Below are 20,286 nucleotides of genomic sequence, written 5' to 3'. Positions count from 1 at the left end.
AGCATTGTCTTACTGAAATCTGCAAGGCCTTCCCTGAAAGAGACGTTGTCTGGATGGGAGCAGATGTTGCTCTAAAACCTCCATGTACTTTTCAGCATTGATGGAGCTTCACAGATGTGGAAGCTGCCCACGCCATAGACACTAATGCAACTCGATACCATCAGAGCTGCAGACTGTTGAACTGTCTGCTGATAACAAGCTGGATGCTCCCTCTCCTCTTTAGTCTGCTGGACATGGTGTCCATGGTTTACAGAAAGAATTTCACATTTTGATCCATCTGACCAGAGAGAGATTCCTTCTTATTCTCTAAATTTTTTGATGGTGTTATAGACTGTAGGGGGTGGAATCCTCAAAGTTTTCCCAGTTTTACATCAAGAAACATTTTTTCTTAAATTATTCCCTGCCAGATTGGTGAACCTCTGCCCATCTTTACATCTGAAAGACTTTACTTGCTGAAATTCTCCTTTCATACCCAGGCTTGCTACTGATCTGTTGTTAAATGCTGTTGTAGTTGTAATTGATTTGTCCCAACTCATTTTTCAGCAATTTGTTCCCCCTGTTCCAGCTTTTCAATAATGTGTGCGAGCTAATGTGTGTGAGCTAATTTTTTCTGTGAAATTTTAAAATGTCTGTTTCAACTAATATGTTGTTTATGTTACAGTAGTAATAAATATAGATTAAAGAGATGTGTAAATCATTGCATTCTTTTTTTTATTTACAGTTTACACTACACCCAAGTTTTGTAGAATTGAGATTGTACAACATTCATCTATGAAAACTGTCTGTGTGAAAAAGTGTTTTACCAACATTTCATTAACATTCATACTCAGTTATTACCAAATGTTCTGTTCTCTGAAAGTTTTTGTTTGCTGGAGGTTTTATTAATCTCCTTTCTGCTGTTTGTATTTCAGATTACAGAGATGGGGAAGGATTTCCTTCCTGCTTGGCTGCACTGGGATTCCAGCAGCAGAATTCTGCAAGGTCTGCCTTTGGATGAGGATAAAGGAGTCCACTACATCTCTGTATCCATCTCCAACCATACAAAAGCTTCCTCTTCTTCAGAGGTGTTTTCCATTGAAGTGCACCCTGAAGACCACATGGATACAGATCCTGCCCAGACACTCTCCAACCTAGCTTCCACCAAAGATGACGTCCAACCTTTCATGTGCGGTGGTGAAGAGCCAGTCACGGTGCTGACCGTGATCCTGGATGCTGATCTGACGAAGATGAACTCGGAGCAGAGGATAGAGCTCCTGGATAACATGAGAAGCTTCTCTGGGGTGGGGCTCCAGCACATGAAGATGCTCCCTGTCGTCAACAACAGGCTGTTTGACATGTCAGCGTTCATGGCTGGGCCTGGGAATGCCAAAAAGGTGAGTAAGTGAATGAGTAAGGTGTAAAGGGGAACCTATGAGTGAGTGAGTGTGGATAAAAATTGTAAACATTTCAGTAAAGTGTCAAAAATGAAGACACATCATGTTAATAAGAGTGCTTTTCTTCTTAGGTGGTGGAGAACGGCGCTCTGTTGTCATGGAAGCTTGGCTGCTCACTGGATCAGAGCACAGTTCCAAATATAAACAGTGTCCAGGGTCCTGCAAAGGAAGGCACAATGTCAGCGAAGCTGGGATACCCTGTGGTGGGGTGGCACATCGCCAACAAGAAGCCCCATGTCCCTAAGCGTGTTAGGCGTCAGTTAAACAACACTCCAACACCTGTTTTGGCTGTGCTTCCTCCAACAATTGTAGTGGAGCCACCAGTAAGGATTATTCCTACCCTCTCTTCTCCATCTATTGCTGCACCAACGGAAAGTTCTGCTCCTCCTGTAAGAGGGCCGGTTCCCCTGCCTGGAAAGCCTACAAACAGAATCCGTGACCCTATTGCCCACACCCCAACAGTGGGGCCTTCTCTGCCAACAAGAGTGATGGAGACCACCAGCACCATTTCCATCCAGCCAACAACAACCCGGCCTACTTATGTGGAAGCCACCGCCATACCCCCCACACCCACCAAAAAACCCACCAGAAGACCCAAGAGGCCCAAAACCACTCCAGCATCCAGAGACCCCACTAAAACTTCAACTACCAAGCCATCCAGGCGCACCACTCCATCACCTGGTGTTGTTCTTGATCCAAACAATAAGGCCCCGATCTTGAGTAATGCTGTTGACAAGGTCAATGCATTCGTGGGCACTTACTTTGAGGTAAAGATCCCTTCGGATACGTTCTTTGACAAAGAGGATGGAACAACAGATAAGCTGCGACTCACTCTGAGACAGAAACACAATGAAGTAGTTGGGGAAGGATCATGGATCCAGTTCAACACAACCAGCCAGCTCCTCTATGGCCTTCCTGACCTCCAACATGTGGGGAAACACGAATACTTCTTGCAGGCAACTGACAAAGGTGGCCTTTTCGCCATTGATGCTATTGAGGTCTGTGTGAATCGCTGGCCTGCCAATGACAAAAACCCTGCAATTTTCACAGCCCGCTTCGATGGAGAGCCACGTTCAGTAACCAATGACATCAACAAGAAGATCCTTCTAGTTAAGAAGCTGGCTTATGCACTGGGGGACCGCAACAGCAGCACAGTGACTTTAAGGAATATCAGCAAAGGGTCTATTGTGGTAGAGTGGACTAACAACAGCCTACCACAGAACCCATGTCCAAAGGAACAGCTCACAGTAATGAGCAGGACCCTCGCAGATGCCAATGGAAGACCCTCGCAGGCCTTCAGGTACTCCATGGAGCCTGAATTCAAACCACTGGATGTTAAAGTGAAAGGAAAAGCAAGCTGTCGAGCATTTTCTTTCATCCCACCAGGAGAAATTGACATAGTGGCTCCCACGACAACGATTATAGGTCAGGAATCGGGCCGACAGAGCACAGATGACGTGTACCTTCACACAGTCATTCCTGCTGTGGTGGTGGCAGCCATTTTGTTGATCGCAGGAATCATTGCAATGATCTGCTACAGGAAGAAGAGAAAGGGCAAACTCACCATCGAGGACCAGGCCACCTTCATTAAAAAGGGTGTGCCAATCATCTTTGCAGATGAACTTGATGACTCAAAGCCTCCGCCATCCTCCAGTATGCCCTTGATTCTCCAGGAAGAGAAGCCTCCTCTTCCTCCCCCTGAATATCCCAACATGGCAACACCAGAGACCACCCCCTTAAACCAGGAGATGCTGGGGGAGTACACAGCTCTCCGAGACGAGGACCCCAATGCGCCGCCCTACCAGCCGCCGCCTCCTTTCACCACTCCCATGGAGGGCAAAGGCTCCCGTCCCAAGAACATGACTCCCTACAGATCTCCACCTCCCTATGTGCCACCCTAAGACTTGTTTAACCCCACCCTGAAGGAGTGGGGGTGAAGAGGATGCCTGAGGAACTGTGACGGTTTCCATTCTGGTGTTTGTCTGTCTGGACATTTACAGGGAGAGATGACAAGAGGTGCTATAGTACACAACAGCTACAGGGGGGCTTTGCTTTGGGAGGGGGATGACTGGGTCGGGTGGGGGTTTTTATGGAGGACAGGTGGGATGGCTGGTTGAAACAGCTGGGAGTGACTACTGTTTTAGTGGTAGCCCAGCTACTACAGTGGCCTAAGACAAATTCTCGTCACACTGGGCTTTTGGTTCGACTAGTTGGTCAGAAGCTACAATGACTGGGAGAAACACTCTCCCATCCCAGCATTTTGGTTTTCCTCAGATTTGGATACTGGATTCTACTTTTATTTTTCTTTCGCCTCTTTTCTCTGAACTGGAGTGTTTTCCTAACAACCTTCTCCTGTCTCACTTTGAAACAATACGAAAAGACGGTGAACTGTCATCAGACCACTGCAGGCAGCAACTCATGTTTTTAAAATTGGAGTGAGGTTCTCAATGCCAGGAAAGTTATCACGAGGATCTCAGATCACCCCTGCAGACGACACGAGAGAATCGGAGGCCAGAGTGTGTGAGTGTGTGTGAACAAATGGGTGTGTTTATTCAGATACAATACGGTTTGCCTTTTAACAGTAGTTGTCTGTTTCTATCCTTATTCACAATGTCTAGTAAAGCTGAGAATAACAAGGTAGCCTAAGTAAGATTTAGAGATGAGTCATTTTTTTTTTTTTTTTTTTTTTTTTGGTTTTTAAATTCTCAGTTTATCTGAAAGACCTTCTACTAGATTGTTCTATTTTTCTGGTGGTGGAAGAAATGGGAAAGAAAAGGATTGCCTCGCTTAAATAAGCTGCAGGAGATTTTTATTCCTGTTTTTTTTTTTTTTGTTTGTTTGTTTTTTGTTTTGTTTTTTTTTTTGTACTACACCCAGTATCTCAGTTACAGTGTGCTAAATGCTAGTTACGGCTCCCAGCAGCTAATCAGATCCAAACAGGACAAAGTCGGCCGGGGAATTTGACGGGAGGAATTTGAAGTTTTACTGAATGCAAACATTTATAGTTTTATGTGCATTTCAGTTGAACAATGTGAAGTTAGCATAACTATAATAAAGGTGGAATACTATGGAATGCCATTTTTATTGCTATTAGATTAAACAAAGAACAAAGATGGTATGAAATAAAACCGGACATGCAGAGGGTAAAGAGAATATAAGCATGTATGTTACACCCCATTTATTTATACATGTTCAAATGTTGCTTTGTCTGATCCAGTTATTTGGCCACACCTCCTCATTTGCATGTAAAAATTAATGTAGCATTACATGTGTTTTTTCTTTCTTCTTCGTTTAAAAAAAAAAACACATTTCTGAACTCATTTGTATTTTACAGTTTATGGTTATAGAATGTGGTTTTGCAAGTGGTTCACATGATCAAAACCACATTGGGTTACATGTGAAACATGAGACATGTGGAACACGTGAAATTAATGTTTTGCACATAGTAAATGTTTAGAACATTTTCATGGTAATTACATGTGAAACCTGTTGGATTACATCTGAAACATATGTTGTTTCACAAGTGATTACCATGTCCCTAAACCACATTTTCATGTGCAAAATACAGGTTTGACATGTGCAAAAACCACGTGAGATCACTCATGAAACAAAGATTTTGCACATGGTTTTGAAATATTTCCATATTATCACATGTAAATTCTCTGGCAATGCATGTGGAACCCATGGGTTTCATGTATGGTTACTAAGAAAATGTTCCAAAACTGCATGTTTCCCATGTGCAAAATGTGTTCCACATATCTCATGTTTCACATGTGCATACCCACATGAGCTCACTTGTGTAACACTTGTAAGACATATGTGAAACACATGAGAAATACATATTTTGCACACGGAAAAGTCTTTCTGGAACAGTTTCATGTAAAAAGTAAACTACGTGAGATTGCATGTGAGACCCAAGTGGTTTTGTATGATCATGTTTTACATGTTAAAATAATATAAAACTTGACCCTACAAAACCACATGAGTGTGAATTTACATGAAAATGTTCCAAAACCACGTTTTCTATGTGCAAACTATGTGTTTTTAACATATGTTACCTGTAGTTTGCATGTGCAAAGCTACATAGGAAGTATGCAAGTAACAGGTATATTTATTGACATTATTTAGTGAATATTGTGTGAAATGGCATTCCATAGGACACCAGCTCTGCCCTTCAAGCCATACATAGCTCTCTACAAACTCGTTAACAGGATGAACACGCCTGCAACTTAGTCCTGACGGGGGATAATTATTTTTTCTGTAATGAGGCAGTTTTTCTCTCCAGTCGTTTGAGACTGTCCCAGGTGGAACTGTACAGATTTTCACATTTTAAAGGACAGATGAGATGATTGAGGCTGAGATTCATGTCCAAGGAGAAACTTTAAATTTTCAGTAATGAACTCACTGAAAAAGTCAATAAAAATTTTTTTATTTTTTATTTTTTTTAGCTTTTTAATGCTTCCTCAAATGGTTTGAGTATTAAAGGAAACACAATTAATGATTAGTCCTCAGTGATTTGTAAAATTTTAGCCTAGAATTATGATTCAGTTATGTACACGTAGTTCTTTTTTTTCTCTTTTTTTTTGTCGTGGGTCACATATTTTAGCGTGTTTGCATTTCAACTGTATCTCCCACAGAGATGAAATGACCCATATTTTATGTAATCACATTTAATTTTCACATGTTTTATGTTTAATGATGATTTTCAGCTGAGTGACCCTTTGCAATAATAATGTCCGGCGCGGTCGCTCGGCGGCCAGTCGCTGCAGGCTCACGCGAGTGACTTGTATTGTCATGATGTTGGTTTTTCACAGGATGCCAAGGCTTTTTATTTTCTTTTTCTCTTTTTTTTTTGGGCTTATCGAGTGTGCATTGTAATAATAAAACCAACTGGTACCTTAAACAGAGCAGTTGCCCCCTCATCATTCATAATTCTGACTTGGCTCATCCTTGCAGGTTCCACTGGGACGTTTTCTACCCATGAAAACGTCTCCTGGTGTCATACTCCTCCATCAAACCGTCAGTGCTTCGGGTTTTCAGTCACTGTCACTCTGCTGTTGTTCCCACTTATCCTTGAACTGATGAATCAGTCTGAAGTCCGCGGGAGGTTTTACCTCTCTGGAGCTCCCAGGACAGCTTGCTGCCTGGCAGGTATTTTGAACTTATTGGACCACTTCTACTGCTGTCTGTTTTCTACTAAATTATTCTGCCTTTGAATGACTTGTTGGGCGATTCGATGTGAAAGCTCTGCCCATTACAAGTCTCTGTCATGACAACAGTCTCTCAGCCCGGTCCCTGCATTTTCCCACCGCATACAAATGATTTGGCTTGATTACGTAGAATATTGATTAGATGTAAACAGTTGCCTGCTCTGTGGTAATTCATGACAGCATTTAATTTGAAGGTGTGGAAGCTCTGACGGCATTGCCGGCTTCTAAAATGACTCAAGCGGATCATAGTTATAACAAAGATTAATATAGGATTGATCTGTTTGTGGGACGGCTGGATGTGACCAGGGACTGTGGAAATATATCAGGACGATGCTTATTTGACAGGTAAAGGTGGCCCTATCAACTCGTCTCCATTTGCTGTCTTTATGAAAACCAATTATAGGAAAAGGGTATTAAACTGGATTCAGCTCAAACACCAGAACGTTCCATAACAGACTTTGTGTATTTGGAATTTGTCATCTCCACTGGGTTGAAAACCTGATGAGAGACTCAAAGTTTTGCAAACTGATCAGACACCTGCAAAGAACCGGACAAGCTCAGTCTATCAAAGGTGAGTTGATAAAATGACTGCTTCCTCTTGTCCTCTAGAGCTAGAGATTTTTAAGGAAAAATCCGAGATGAAAAGTCCTGTTATGTTCTTAGAGACAGGTTTATAAAAGCTCAGGGTAGTTTCTGAAAGCAGAATCAAACCTTATAAACCTTCAAACCAAGATTTTTTCTCCGTTCAGAAGCTCCATCATGAACTCAGTCACCTGACTGAATTCTGGTGGTCAAATTTGGATGGCAACCATCATCAGTGTCTAAATCTCCAGGTTGAATTACCCATCAAGGACGCAACAAACAGCTTTGCTCTTCTGGGATTTAATCTGGTAAACACCACAAACATTTCTTTTCACAAACAAATCTGCTTGGTCATGCTGTATAACCAGAAACGCAACAATGCTGGTTGAATATCAGCAACTCCTGGTTGAGGAATAGGATCCCCCAGCAAAATGTGACCAGACTGGTGACCAGCATGAGGAGGAGGTACCAAGCTGTTGTGGCTGCAAATGGATCTTCCACACTAATGAGGTCCCTGACAGAGGAAAAGAAATAAAGTGTAAAAATGACCAATATGTGTTTTTTCCTTCTTAATGTGGGAGAGTGCAATCATCTGATCCTTGAAACCAGATTGAATACCAGCAGGAGAATGTTGAAGGATTTAGGTACATTTTGGGGGCAAATACATGCACATTTAAACTGTGTTTATTCCACAAAAGCACCATCTTACAAGTTATGCCTTGCTGTAACGGCTCATCAAGGTTAATACAACAGCAACTAGTATTTTAAAAGTGGAGAAAAAATCCACCAATCATTATTTGCTTGATTATTTATTCAATAATTGTTAATCCTATTTATTTTGTTTTATATTTATATATGTTTCTAAATGTATTTAATATAGATTCATATGGTTTTCTATATACTTGATATTTATTTGTCACAGAGAAATATCAGTTTCTTATTCAGTGTTACAGAACAAGCGGAATGAATTTAGAGAAAAATGTTCGGGAAAATATTTACAGAACTGAATACATTTTAAGCTCTTTTATGGTTAAACTCTCATAAGTAGCCTACATGAACACATGAGAGGACACTGATGAATTTACCATGTTTTAATGTAGATCAACTTAAATTTTTTTCACATTATTTTGCCATGTAAAGCTCAGATGTGTCACACTGTTGGGCTTAAAAGAGGCTTTTGCCATTTTGCTTGAGTCAGCTGTCCGACATGATTAGTTCTCCGTGGAATTGCGGCAGACTTTATGAGATGTGATTTTAGCTGACTGAATTGCCTTTTTTTTTTTTAAGGTAATTGAACAACCCCATGAAAGGCACCAGCTTGGATCTTTTGACAGTTTTGGAGTTCATTGTTTGAGGACACGGTTTGGTCAGGAGAGCTTCACTGCTCTGCTTCTGTTTGAGGGGAAGGTTGATTAAAAACCCTCCATGTCCTCACATACCGGTGGAGCCTTCTGAAAGAGAAAACCTCTGAAGTCTGATGGGACTGAGAACTCCAGTGCAGTCAAGGATCTGGACTTTAAATTGGAAATAAATTGACTATCCATCCACAGGAAAGTCATTCAGAAAACAATTCAGCCGGTCTCCTGCAGCCCAGCTGTTATATTGTAACCATCGACGATGAGGCACTCCTTGAATATAACTGACCTGCCCGCTCCACTCAGCTGACATGTTGGTATCTCTGAGCATACACAGGGATGTCTGCATTACAAATATTTTGGGCTGGTTTCCCAGATGGATGTAGGACTACATGATATTTAATACAAACTACACCAGAAGTCTTCTTTTTCTATCATGAACAGTTGTGGACGTTTGAATAAACTGAGCTGATTTCCTAAAAGAAGATTTATCTTTACCAGATCCACCTTGCTACTGGGTTAGACCCTGTTTTTCCTTCAGAACTGCTTTAATTCCTGGTGGCATAGATTCAACAAGACATTAAATACAAAGACATTAAATACAAAATGGCTTTTGGGACATAAGTGGTGTTGACCAATAAAGAAACATGTCCCGTAAGAACTACCACATTGAAACAAAAGAAAATAAACAAAACAAATCATTTCGTCATTTCAACCAGTAATCCTAAGTATCGTGAAGTAATTTGTTTGCGACACACACGGAACAACAATGGAGGCTTCCAGCTTGTGATTTACGTGCTCATAATAAGAAAACGTTAAATGTGCAAAGCGAGAGAAGACTGTTGGCCGCAAGACACAGCCAACAACTGTGCTCTCATGCAACGGACATCACAAATGCCTCACTGACTATTAAATTACTCTAGAATAAGAATTGTTCCCATTTTATAATTTCAGACTCTTGAATTTTCCTGGATTTCACTAAATTCAGCCATTGTATTTTTCACAGCTTCCTTGCTCAAACTCTACTCTCCTCAGTGCTGCCTCCTGCTCTCTTGCTTCCCGTGCTTCTCCTGGCACTGTTTGAAGCACCATGGAAACCCGTGAATGGCCATTAACTCTGCCAATTGCTGGAAAATCTTCTCATTACGAGTTGCATCGTCCAGCTCACTGGATTTTTTTCGTCAGCCAACAAGCACAAAAGGCCTTCCCCTCTGTGTTGGACCATGATGATTGTTTTTGAAATGCCATCTCTGCTGCTGCTGCCAATGTTGTTGTCCACAGTTGTGGCTTCGGGGTTTTAAAGATGCTGGGGTCGTGAATCACTGTCATGACAAATTCTATGATGTCACATTCTGGCCAATAGTGGCCTGTTATCTTGATACGTTACAATTTTCAGCCCAACTCCACATCTTCAGAACCCTGATGGAGTAGGTGCTAAAAATGTATCTACTCATCCTGGGAAAATCAGAAAAAAATCAGGTGGCCGTCAGAAGCAAAGCTAGAGGGCTGGCCAGGGTGGCAGTGGCCACCTGTGAAATCTGACTGGACACCCCAGGTGCCACCTCAAGTGATTGATAGGTCACTGGAAGAAGGGGACAGAAAAGTATTTTCAGATACATATCACTACACCAGTTTGAAGTAAATTTTAAAGTAGTTTCCTTATTAGTCATCATTGAAAAATACTGTCTAGTTATATGGTAGCACTAGGTTAGTTTTAGGATAATGTGGGGAAACCATATCACATTGACTTTTCAGTGAGTATATTTAGGAACTGAACATTAACAAACTGTTAAAAACACTTAAAGAGTATGTCAGTATTCATGTTACTTAGCCCTAACTAAACTAGCGCTTCATGATCCAGTTTAATTTAACAGGAGGCTAGCAAGGCTGATTGTTGATTTCAAAGTAGTTATAGCATGAAAATATGGAAAAATATAGTCTGTAAGCAGACTGATTGTATAGGAAGACATAAGAATTAAACAAAGCGGAGACATTTCTCATTTTTTTTTAAAGAGTAAGAACAGATCAGGCCAAGACAGACTCCAGGCTCAGTATCAGCAGCCACACAAGTCATTGCTATCCAGTCTACCACCACCAGACAGAAAACTGGAACTGCTAGAAGGAGAAGCCATTGACCCTTGACTCTTGTCAATTTGGTTGGACAGACTGAAGACCCTGAAAAACTGTAGTTGAGATAATCCGTCTAGGTGGGCATCCTGCATCATCAACACCTCCATGAACAGCAGCTCTGCGTTAAGATAATTTGGAAAGAATTGGACTGTGAGAGAGTTGTTGTATCATCTGACTGTGTATGTGGCTGTTTGTCTGTCCGCTGGTCCGCATCCGTCCATCTCCCTGTGATGTACGGACCGATGCACTCGAAGGCGCCACACTTGTCTGATTCCCAGCATTTTAATGGAACGGTTCTGCTTTCAACACCTCTCCAATCACTCATCTTGTCACGCTGAGTGTTCTTGACCTTGCATCTTCCAGCAGAGGGATGTGAAAAGAGTCTCCCTCTTATCCTCTCTACCCCCATTCCTCTCATCTTCCTCAAACTACCCTTCTGTTTCTTTTGTAAATCACATAATACGTTCTTGTCTGTCTTTACTGAAATTCTGTCACTTCTTTTCTCCTCATTTTGGTCTAAAATACACAAGCTTTCGACAAGTTCCCGCCTGTCCTTTTGAAACCTGCCACTTTCAGTGTGTTAGGGGCATTTAGAGTATTACACATTACTGAGAAAAGAATTATTCTTTTGTGTTGTATAGGAAAAAAAGGGTCTTTTGAGGTTTGTTTTTCACCACTTAACTGGAAAAACCTCAGCACAGCCACTCAGTTGCTACTCAGTGGAACTTGCTTTATTGTCTTTATTTAGGTTAGACTTCTTGAATGGTCTTTACAACGCAGTCTGCTCGAGTCAGCATTCTCCATAACAAGTGTCTCACACCAAACCTTCCCCAGAAACAGCTTCCACAACTTGAAACTCCAGTCTGTAGAGCTGGTAGTTTCTGGAATTTCTGACTTTGGTCTTAAATTTACCAACTAGACTTATCCTGGACTTGTACACGAGGATCACATTCAGGCTTTTGGAGATGTACAGGGAGGATTTTACAGCCTGCTTCCCAGTCTATCTGGAAGTTCAGTAGTGTTTGTATAGAACGATACCTGAATGTTCTCTATCAGTTGGGTCACTGTCCTTCCGTCCACATTAACTTATGTGATGGCGTTAGCTGTTATTTAAGGAGTCAGTCTGGTGAAATTAGTAGAAAATGCATGTTTATAATGTTGCCAAGAGTTACTAAGTGATGAAGGCGAGACTTGCTTTTAATGACACAAGATTATCGCTGCTTCCTTGTGTATTTTGCCTTTGTTTGAAGCATTGTTTAGTTTTGTTCTCAGAAAATAAAACTACATGTTGACAAGTTACAATATGTGAGTAACCTCTAGGGACAGTGTAGGGACCAGTTTGACCAGATGTAAGGTCACAGGGTTGACAGTGGTAAAAATGACAGAAAGTGTCAAAGACAAGACATGGAGTGCTTGGTTTAGAGCCCTTACCATCTACAATAATGCTGCTGTCATCTTTTTCTGCTGTGGTCTCAAAATTAACTTAAAGAACTGAATGAAATCAAGTCAACGGATTAACTTACATTCAGAGACGAGGCCACACCTCTGATCACCTGGTGAAACTTCTTATACTTTTTTCACCTTCTCAACTCTGTATGTCTCGTTCTCTCAACCCCACCCTCACCCATCCTTGTTCGCATCCATCCTCCATTCTGCCCTCCCTCTTACTTTCATCCATCCAGCCCTCCTCCACTTCCTCTCCCTCATCCCCTCATCCAGTCTCCTCCTCATCCCCTTCCCACCTTATCAGATATAAGCCATGTTTGCAGGAAAAAGCCAAGATGTCACCCTCTCCCTGAATCTCTTCAACCCAAATCATCACGACGTCACCCAGATGCCCATTTCAACCCCCTCCTTTCATAAACATGCATTAAATCGCTTATAGCTTACATAGCTGTGACGAGGTCCTTGCTCATGAAATGTCTCTTATTAATTTTGGCTGATTAATCCCAACAGAGCTCAGGACCTCATGGTAACATCATTATAATTCATCACAAGATTAAAACAAAATCAGATTCAATCAAAACGATCCACGTTACATTTATGCGTAGCAGCAAGTATGGGACTATGTACACAAACAACGAGTGCTTGATGAGCTCGAGTAAATTGACAACATGCACCCAACATAAGTCTCATCCACCAATCTAAACCGGAAGCAAAGGAAATAACGTAGCCCAGTGACCAGCAAGCAATAGACGCTGTACGTATGCCCCGCTTACCTTCATGTGGTGGCAGCAATACAGCGATTGGCTGCCAGATGGGAAAACACCCAATAAAACACAGCTGTATCCTGCTACACATGCTATAGCTATACATTCACACACTTCTGTGGCCATGACTTAGTAGCAAGTGGTCATGAATTACTGTATTTTCTAATGATGTCACCACACAGGCAAAGAGCTTTTGTTTGCCACCATTCTTACATTTCTCACCAAAAGCTGGACATTTTTGTTTGCTTCCCTTTGTGTTTTACCTCAAAACTTATAGCAGATCTTATTTTCTTTCTGTTTTCTTGCTGTGCCATGTCATGCTTACATCTAGACCATGAAACTGCACAGACAATATCTCACATCTTTCTTGCTCCACATTAACCATGTTGGTTTATTTGACCATGACTTCATTCATCAGATGTGAGCCTGCACAAATCATGTAAGTGAATAGAAGCAATAGACTGGCCTGAAAAGAAAACTAATTCTCTGGTAAGACCACAGAGACATAATTAAATATGGATCAGTATATTTTATCTAGTACTGTATATTCTATGACAGCCAGAGTGAACTTGAACTTACTTCATACAAGGAATATTTGAATCCGTAAAAAACTCATTTAATTTAGTTGTTCTTTTTGATCAGTTTTGTTTTATTTTCAAGTTTATGGTGACTTACCATGATTGGTCCATGGGGTATGTTTTATACAATATTAGCTTTACTCAGAAACAGCAGCTCTGTGGACTTACAGTATCAACATCCAATCTCATTCTAAGCTGTCCATGTGTCATCTTCCCTTTACTTTTTTGTCCCTTTTTTGCCTTTCCATCATCATCAAGGTGATCTCTCCTTCATAAACAGTATGTCACAAGCATGATCATTGTGGTCTATTATTATGCAAACAAACCACTCACACAACAGAAAAAAGGTGTGGAGCTCCCATCCCCTCCATCAACTCATATCTCACTGTGTCTTCTGTTGTATCAACTGATCTTTGCAATCAAATGACTCAAGAGGCTTCATACAGTATGAAACTGGGATACTTTGCATATTGATGGGAAAATAAATAGCCCACACTGACATGTATATATACAAATGGATATTTGAAGTGTGTGACAGAGATGAATAAATCACACACAGTGTTGAGATAGAATACCTCAGGATCATTGTGTTGTCAGTTTCATGAGTTGCTCAGAGATCCAGTCCCGGTGTCTCTGAGGTCCTACAACAGTCACAGCTCTGACAAACAACCTTGTCTCGTCTCCATCTCCACAACTATTCACTGAGGAAATATGCCTCTCATAGCTTGTCCCACTTTTACTAGTAGAAGCCCATTTTTAGGTCTTTTGTAAGAAATAGCAGTCTTGAAAATTATATATTTTTTGTATCTGTTCAATACAGATTGGGTGTTTCAAAAGACATAAAATCTTCTAAAATAAGATGTTAAATATTTCTGTTTTAAGCTCCCAGTTGTTTCAAAATCCTGTAGAAATATTTCATTTCATTTTTTGTCTCATTTAGAGGATAATCAGCTTCGACGTTCATCATACTCCACAATCTATCCTGGTAAAGGATTAAAAATGACTGTAAAATGTGACATTTTAATTATCATAATAAACCTGGCATAATCATTTCCAACTAATCATAGGTACCTTTAGATTAGCTTTGCAGCCATTGTAACTCTAAATAGGCCATAACTATTTCAGAATGAGAGACATTTTTCTTCTCTAGATCTCCTGAAAATGACAGGAATTGAGGTGAAGTGTTTTCTGATGGGTGTATGTACAGTACATCTCCAGGCAGAAAACATCTGCTGAACAAGGTCTAAAAAGGTAGTGGTGTTTACATACTCCTCCTTTGTTACCTGAGACTATGCTGCTGATGGCTTTTCTATTACCATCAGCTCTGGACTTGAAGTTCAACATGAATAAACGTGACAATCAGGAAATTAGGCCAAAATTTGTCCAACAAACTGGATTTTGAACAAATGTTAAACCTCAGCCAAATCATCAGATGTTACACACTGCCCCACATTTCGACCTGAGGCAACATTACTAATCGTTTTTCTTTGTACACAATGCTTTTAAATCAGCTCGTGAATGTACACCTCAAAAGGAGAAAACATCCTCTAGAAGGGTAATGATGCTTACCCACCCTCACATTGTTACCTGAGGCTGGGTTTCTGACGGCTTTTCTGTAACGATCAAATCTGGACCTGAAGTTCAGTACAAGTTTGAAAAACCTTTATTGTGCCATAAGCTTTTGATAATCATGAATTCAGGCTAAAATTTGTCCAACAATTTGGATTTTGACCAAATCTGCAAACTGAGACAAAGCATCAGATGTCACAAACCCCCACATTTTTACCTGAGGCAACATTGCTAATCTCTGTTCTTTGTACACAGTATACATGAATCAACTTATGAATGTACCATATTTAGACATCCCCTGCTGCAACACAACTGATCCAAATGACAGTATGCAAGTCTCATGGCTGGTTCCGGATGTCAATTTTGGAAGGCTCTTTGTCTGTGACTATATATAAGGCTACTGATATGAACAGTCAGGGGGATTCTCAAAGATTCTGCAGATTTGTTTAGGATGTCACTTTTATATTAAGCCTTTTTTTTTAATTATTTATCAAACTGGCAGAGCTTTTTTCCCCTCCAACTATTTTTGCCAAATTACCTGCTTTAAGTAGTACACATCAAAATGGCATCACGAACCAGAAAGAAGACCAACACAACCTCATGATGTTCATCAATGTACCACAATACAAGCACCAGCTGAGTGTGTGTTAACACATCTCATCCGCTTGGATGGCCCCAAAATTAACAAACCTGACCTCCTCCGTTATACAGGGTCTGATGACATCTAGCATGCACTCCAGGAGCTCATTCTGCACAGTCTTTAACGTGCTCACGAAAACTGTGGCCGTTTTTAGGTGCTGCTCAAATACCTCATTTGAAGATGCCACCAAGTCAACGAGGCTATAGAAAACATCAGGGTTCTTGGAGCCCTCACTTTTGTCTTTCCCTCTTTAGGCTGACTTAATAGCAAACAAACTTTGTTTTAGTATGACAAAAGCACGTTACAGCAAGCCCTCCCAGAACTGATTGCATAATCTGAGATTTGATAAAACAATTAAGAACATTTTATGTTAAAGTTAATGAGAGTAAGCAGGGTGAATTTCAGCCGGACTGAAATGGCCCAAAGTGGGCGGTACCTCATGGAGCATGGACTTACACTGATTGGACAATGACATATAGAGGAAGATTTAAGTGTCACAATTACCTTAGTATTGTGTAAGATTACGAAAGAAAAAAATCCCTCCTTTTTCCCCTTTGGTGGTGCGTCGCCTGATAAATAAACCGCCCGTGATATAAATGCACTGACCATTTTGGATGTGCACCATTGCTGATTATCAAAGAAACACAAGAGGACATTATTGAAGGAAGCATAGAGACAACATCAGACCGGCTCCAACTGATGGCCCTTAGTTGGTCCATTAGTCTGATTTTTTCTTTTATTATTTGTTGGTTAAGTATTTTAGGATCCCTTCTTTGCAGGATATTTTGTTTTATGTAAATGTAGTCAGATGGTAAATCATTCCCACATAGGTCCTGTATCCTTATGGCAGCGCTCTATCCATAAATCCTCATTCTGCTAACATTCCAACAGATGCTTCTTGGCCTTTTTTCTATTGACGTTCATACACGGTTGGAGGTATATGGGTGATGGTGTGGTCAAATTGTGTATGTGTTGCGTTGGTTAGAGACTGCCATTTCTCCACATGTACAGCAAGAAACTATATGATGTCCAGTGTCTAATATAAAGTGTAAGAAACTGCTGTAAAATGTCTGTAAAATATACACACAATATTTCCAAGTGCTTATCGTATGTTCCAGTTGTCCTCCAAACTTGTTTTCCAAAAGAATTTTTGCCAGAAATTACAAAATGATCTAGTTTATTTAAAAGGTAATCACCTAAATTGCAGATGCCATACCTGACACCATATTTATAAATTTAGTCCCCCCATATGGCTCATAACTAAATAAAAAAACAAAGAAATTTTGCTAAATAACAGAACAAATATAAAGAACAACTTAAATGAATTATCCAACAAAGCTGAATTATTACAATCAAGAGATGAATAGCTCCAACAGATATACTCTTAATACAAACCTTTTTTATTTACAAACTATAATATTGAGATAAATATAAACTCTATAAAATATTGTTTCCTCTGCAGCCGTGAAGTAACATCTCCTGCTTTACACACTTCCACCAAAATGTAAAAAAAACAATTCATCACTCTCAGATTTTACAACCACAGCAGAAATTTTAATAAGACAGATTTAAATGCATTTAAATCCCACAAACTGATGAACATCTCAGTTATTGAGGTTTCTCTTTCATAATAACACTTGAGGAATGAGCACAAAATCTTTACAATTCAAAGTCAGGAAGTTTCACTTCATCAGAAGAGTTTGAGCCTCAAGTCCTGCAAAAAGGCTCATGCGAAGGAGCACCCCCAGTCAGAGGAAGGATGAGGTGGTGTCTGTGCTGAGTGTAGAAGTGGAGGAATAGAAGCAGGAATGATGGATGCACAGCTGTGGAGGAATTACTCTTGGTCATCTGCTGCCTGATCTGGATGTCTGTGAAGTCCAGCTGGGTCTGGAGGAAAATCACAGTGAAGAACGACATGCATTCAGACACCAAAGGCTTTATTTGAGCTGATAATACTGGGTCATTCTATTTTCTTTACCTTTTTAAAAACACATCTGACTCAGCACCTTCATCATGATGGGCTCTGAGGAAGTGCTCTTTAGTTGACTCTGCATGGACTTGACCATCATCTGTCTGATCACTGATGAACTTCCTGAAGTCGGCCTGAAATTAAACAAACATGGAATCAAGCAAAGAAGGACGGCAGTGTGTCGGTGGTTGAACAAATCAAAGGGAGAGAAATTATCAATTCAAAGAAAGGCTCATTTAACAGGAACGTTTCCTTTACCATGAAGCTTCCTTTCATCAACACCTCCCTCAGCTGGAAGATGGAGGAGGAGACTGCAGAGACTGGAGACGATTCAGGTGACGATCTGTAGAAGATTTGGTTTTAACAGTGTAAGTTGGAAAGTACATGAATAGATGAAGGTGTTTTTTTTCTGAGGGTGGATGGTAGAGTGCTGGTGGAAGATGAAGGTGAATTTTACCTGGAGAGTGATGGCAGAAGGTGGAGGCTGAAGGTGTGTTTCTGGAGATGGATCGCAGAGGTTCCAAATGAGGACTGTAACAGTCCGAGCTGGAAACCTGAAGTATTCACCGAAGAGAGAGAGAGAGAGAGAGAGAGCGAAATAACAAACATACTGAATAATTAAGTTATAAAAACTAAAGACCTTCTGTTGTCTCTAAACATGAGGGACACGTCCTCTGTTTATATTGAGTATTTGACACAATGTCCTCCTCAGTCAGACGTCTCAGGCACCAGGGAACCCCGGGTACCGGGAAGAATATTACACAGTTAATTCATGTGGCAAAGAAATGAGTTGTTAAATACACAAAAGAGATCATGAAGCACATCTGATGGTGTGTGTCCATCACAAGGATGGAACATGGATTCTTACCTTGGGGGACGGTACTGTGCAAGTCTGGAGCTACTTCAAATAAAAAGAAATAAAAGGAAAAAGGCAGAAAACGGTCAGAAAAAAAGCAGAGATTTACTGAAACATGTTGGCTGCTTTTTGTTCTCTTCTCTGTTAACATGATTCTACATTTCTTCAACAATGATTACATCCAGACTGTGTGGAGGATTCATGCCTCCATCAGACCTGTTAGCACTGATTTTCAGTCCAGTTCTGCCGTCATCTGGCACACCTCAGCTCCACTATCAGCTGTTTGCTGGATTTCATATGCTGCAGATAGTTGTTGGACTGACCACAGGTTCAGATACGTTAACTTCTCCATTTTATTCTCATCTTGTTCAGTTTGTCCAGTTTAGTTGAGGACACGCTGTCCACCTTGCTGGGACATGGTTTTGTAGATTCTCAGTCATCCAGGTCTTGTGATCATCAGATCTGGAATAAAGTCAACTGGACTTTTATTTCTTGCTTCTTGAAGACATTTCACCTTCATCTGAAAGTCTTTGTCACTTCTAACCAGTTGGTGGGACTTTCAGCTTATAGGTGTTAAATAAACATTCACACATTAAGGTCACATGGTGTCACTGACTGACCGGACCAATATGTTGGTCCTTCAACTCAGTGTCACCTGGTAATTGTTCACCTGCCTGAGCAGAAATATTTTGCTCTCCATGTTGAAACTCTACTTTCAAGAGTCTGCAGTGGTGCAGGAGGTCAGGAGGCCTTCTGCTCTCTGATTGGATAATGTGATTTGTCACCATAGAAGTGTAAAGATAGGGACAATGCTCGCAACTACAACTTCAGCGTCTCGCACGCAGTTTTGTGTTTTGCATCTGTAAGCAGGGTTTTTGCAAAAGAACCTAATTTATTTTTTGCACAAATACAAATCTTTTTTACAACCATGCAAACCTTCTCTGCACAGGCAGATAGTTTTTTTTACAAAGTAACAAGCTTGATTTACAGATGCAAACTCTGAAATTATGTGCAAACATTCATTTACAACTGCAAAATATTTATGACTTAATATTGAGTCCATATTCATTCTATATTTTTTAAATCAACATGCGGTTTGGCCTTCAGGACTCTGGTCAGGACATATATTCTGTTATGATGGAGAACCTCTTTCCTACTAAATATTGTGTATAAAGTTTGTCTTCTTTCAGGGAATACAAGTTTTCTTTAGCTCACAGCTCTAACAATTAGGTTTTTTGCAAATATTACAAAAAAAAGTTATTAAGTTGAATTCATGTTGTGCATTGATGTTGTGAATATTAATCCAGTTCATCCGCGAGGATTTTCCTCTGCAGTAAAAGTCACTGTTAATATAAAAAAAGAAATCTGTAGGTGTATTCGCAGGTTTATTTCCAAAACCCTATGAAGAATTAATGAACCATTTTCTTCTTTTACAACTTTACAGTAACTAAAAAACAAAGATATAATCATAAAATCTTTAAAAAGATGGGCTGCTTGAGGATTCAGATGTTGAACATCCAGAAGTAGACAGGTATCATAGACCTGCTGTAAAACCTCAGTAAGGTATTAGTTAAGCACCACTTTGACTAGTTTACTGTGGTCATGTGATCTGTAAACCTTCTCTTCTTTGCATGCTCAAATTCTTAGATTTTTAACATCACTTCTCCTGTCATGTCAGCCTCATTTATTTCTTTCATCACTTCATTTACTGTTTTCCTTCTTTTTTTGTTTTATGAACGCTATTTATTATCATT

General features: G+C 40.3%; 1 protein-coding gene across 3 annotated transcripts in view; it reads left to right on the top strand.

Moving 5' to 3' along the window:
• dag1 (dystroglycan 1) overlaps window positions 1-6,334 on the top strand; it is a 51,368-nt gene extending 45,034 nt beyond the window's left edge. For all 3 annotated transcript variants that reach the window (XM_041981356.1, XM_041981357.1, XM_041981355.1), the window contains 2 exons: window positions 912-1,373; window positions 1,505-6,334. In XM_041981356.1, the coding sequence (XP_041837290.1) occupies window positions 912-1,373; window positions 1,505-3,334 (2,292 nt within the window). In that variant the 3' untranslated portion in view covers window positions 3,335-6,334. The remainder of the gene's footprint in view (window positions 1-911; window positions 1,374-1,504) is intronic.
• Window positions 6,335-20,286: the final 13,952 nt, after the last annotated feature.

Source organism: Melanotaenia boesemani, chromosome 3 (assembly GCF_017639745.1).
Source record: "Melanotaenia boesemani isolate fMelBoe1 chromosome 3, fMelBoe1.pri, whole genome shotgun sequence".
In the NCBI taxonomy this organism is placed as follows: domain Eukaryota; kingdom Metazoa; phylum Chordata; class Actinopteri; order Atheriniformes; family Melanotaeniidae; genus Melanotaenia; species Melanotaenia boesemani.
Note: the sequence above shows the minus strand (reverse complement) of the source record. Positions and strands in the feature narration are given on the sequence as shown.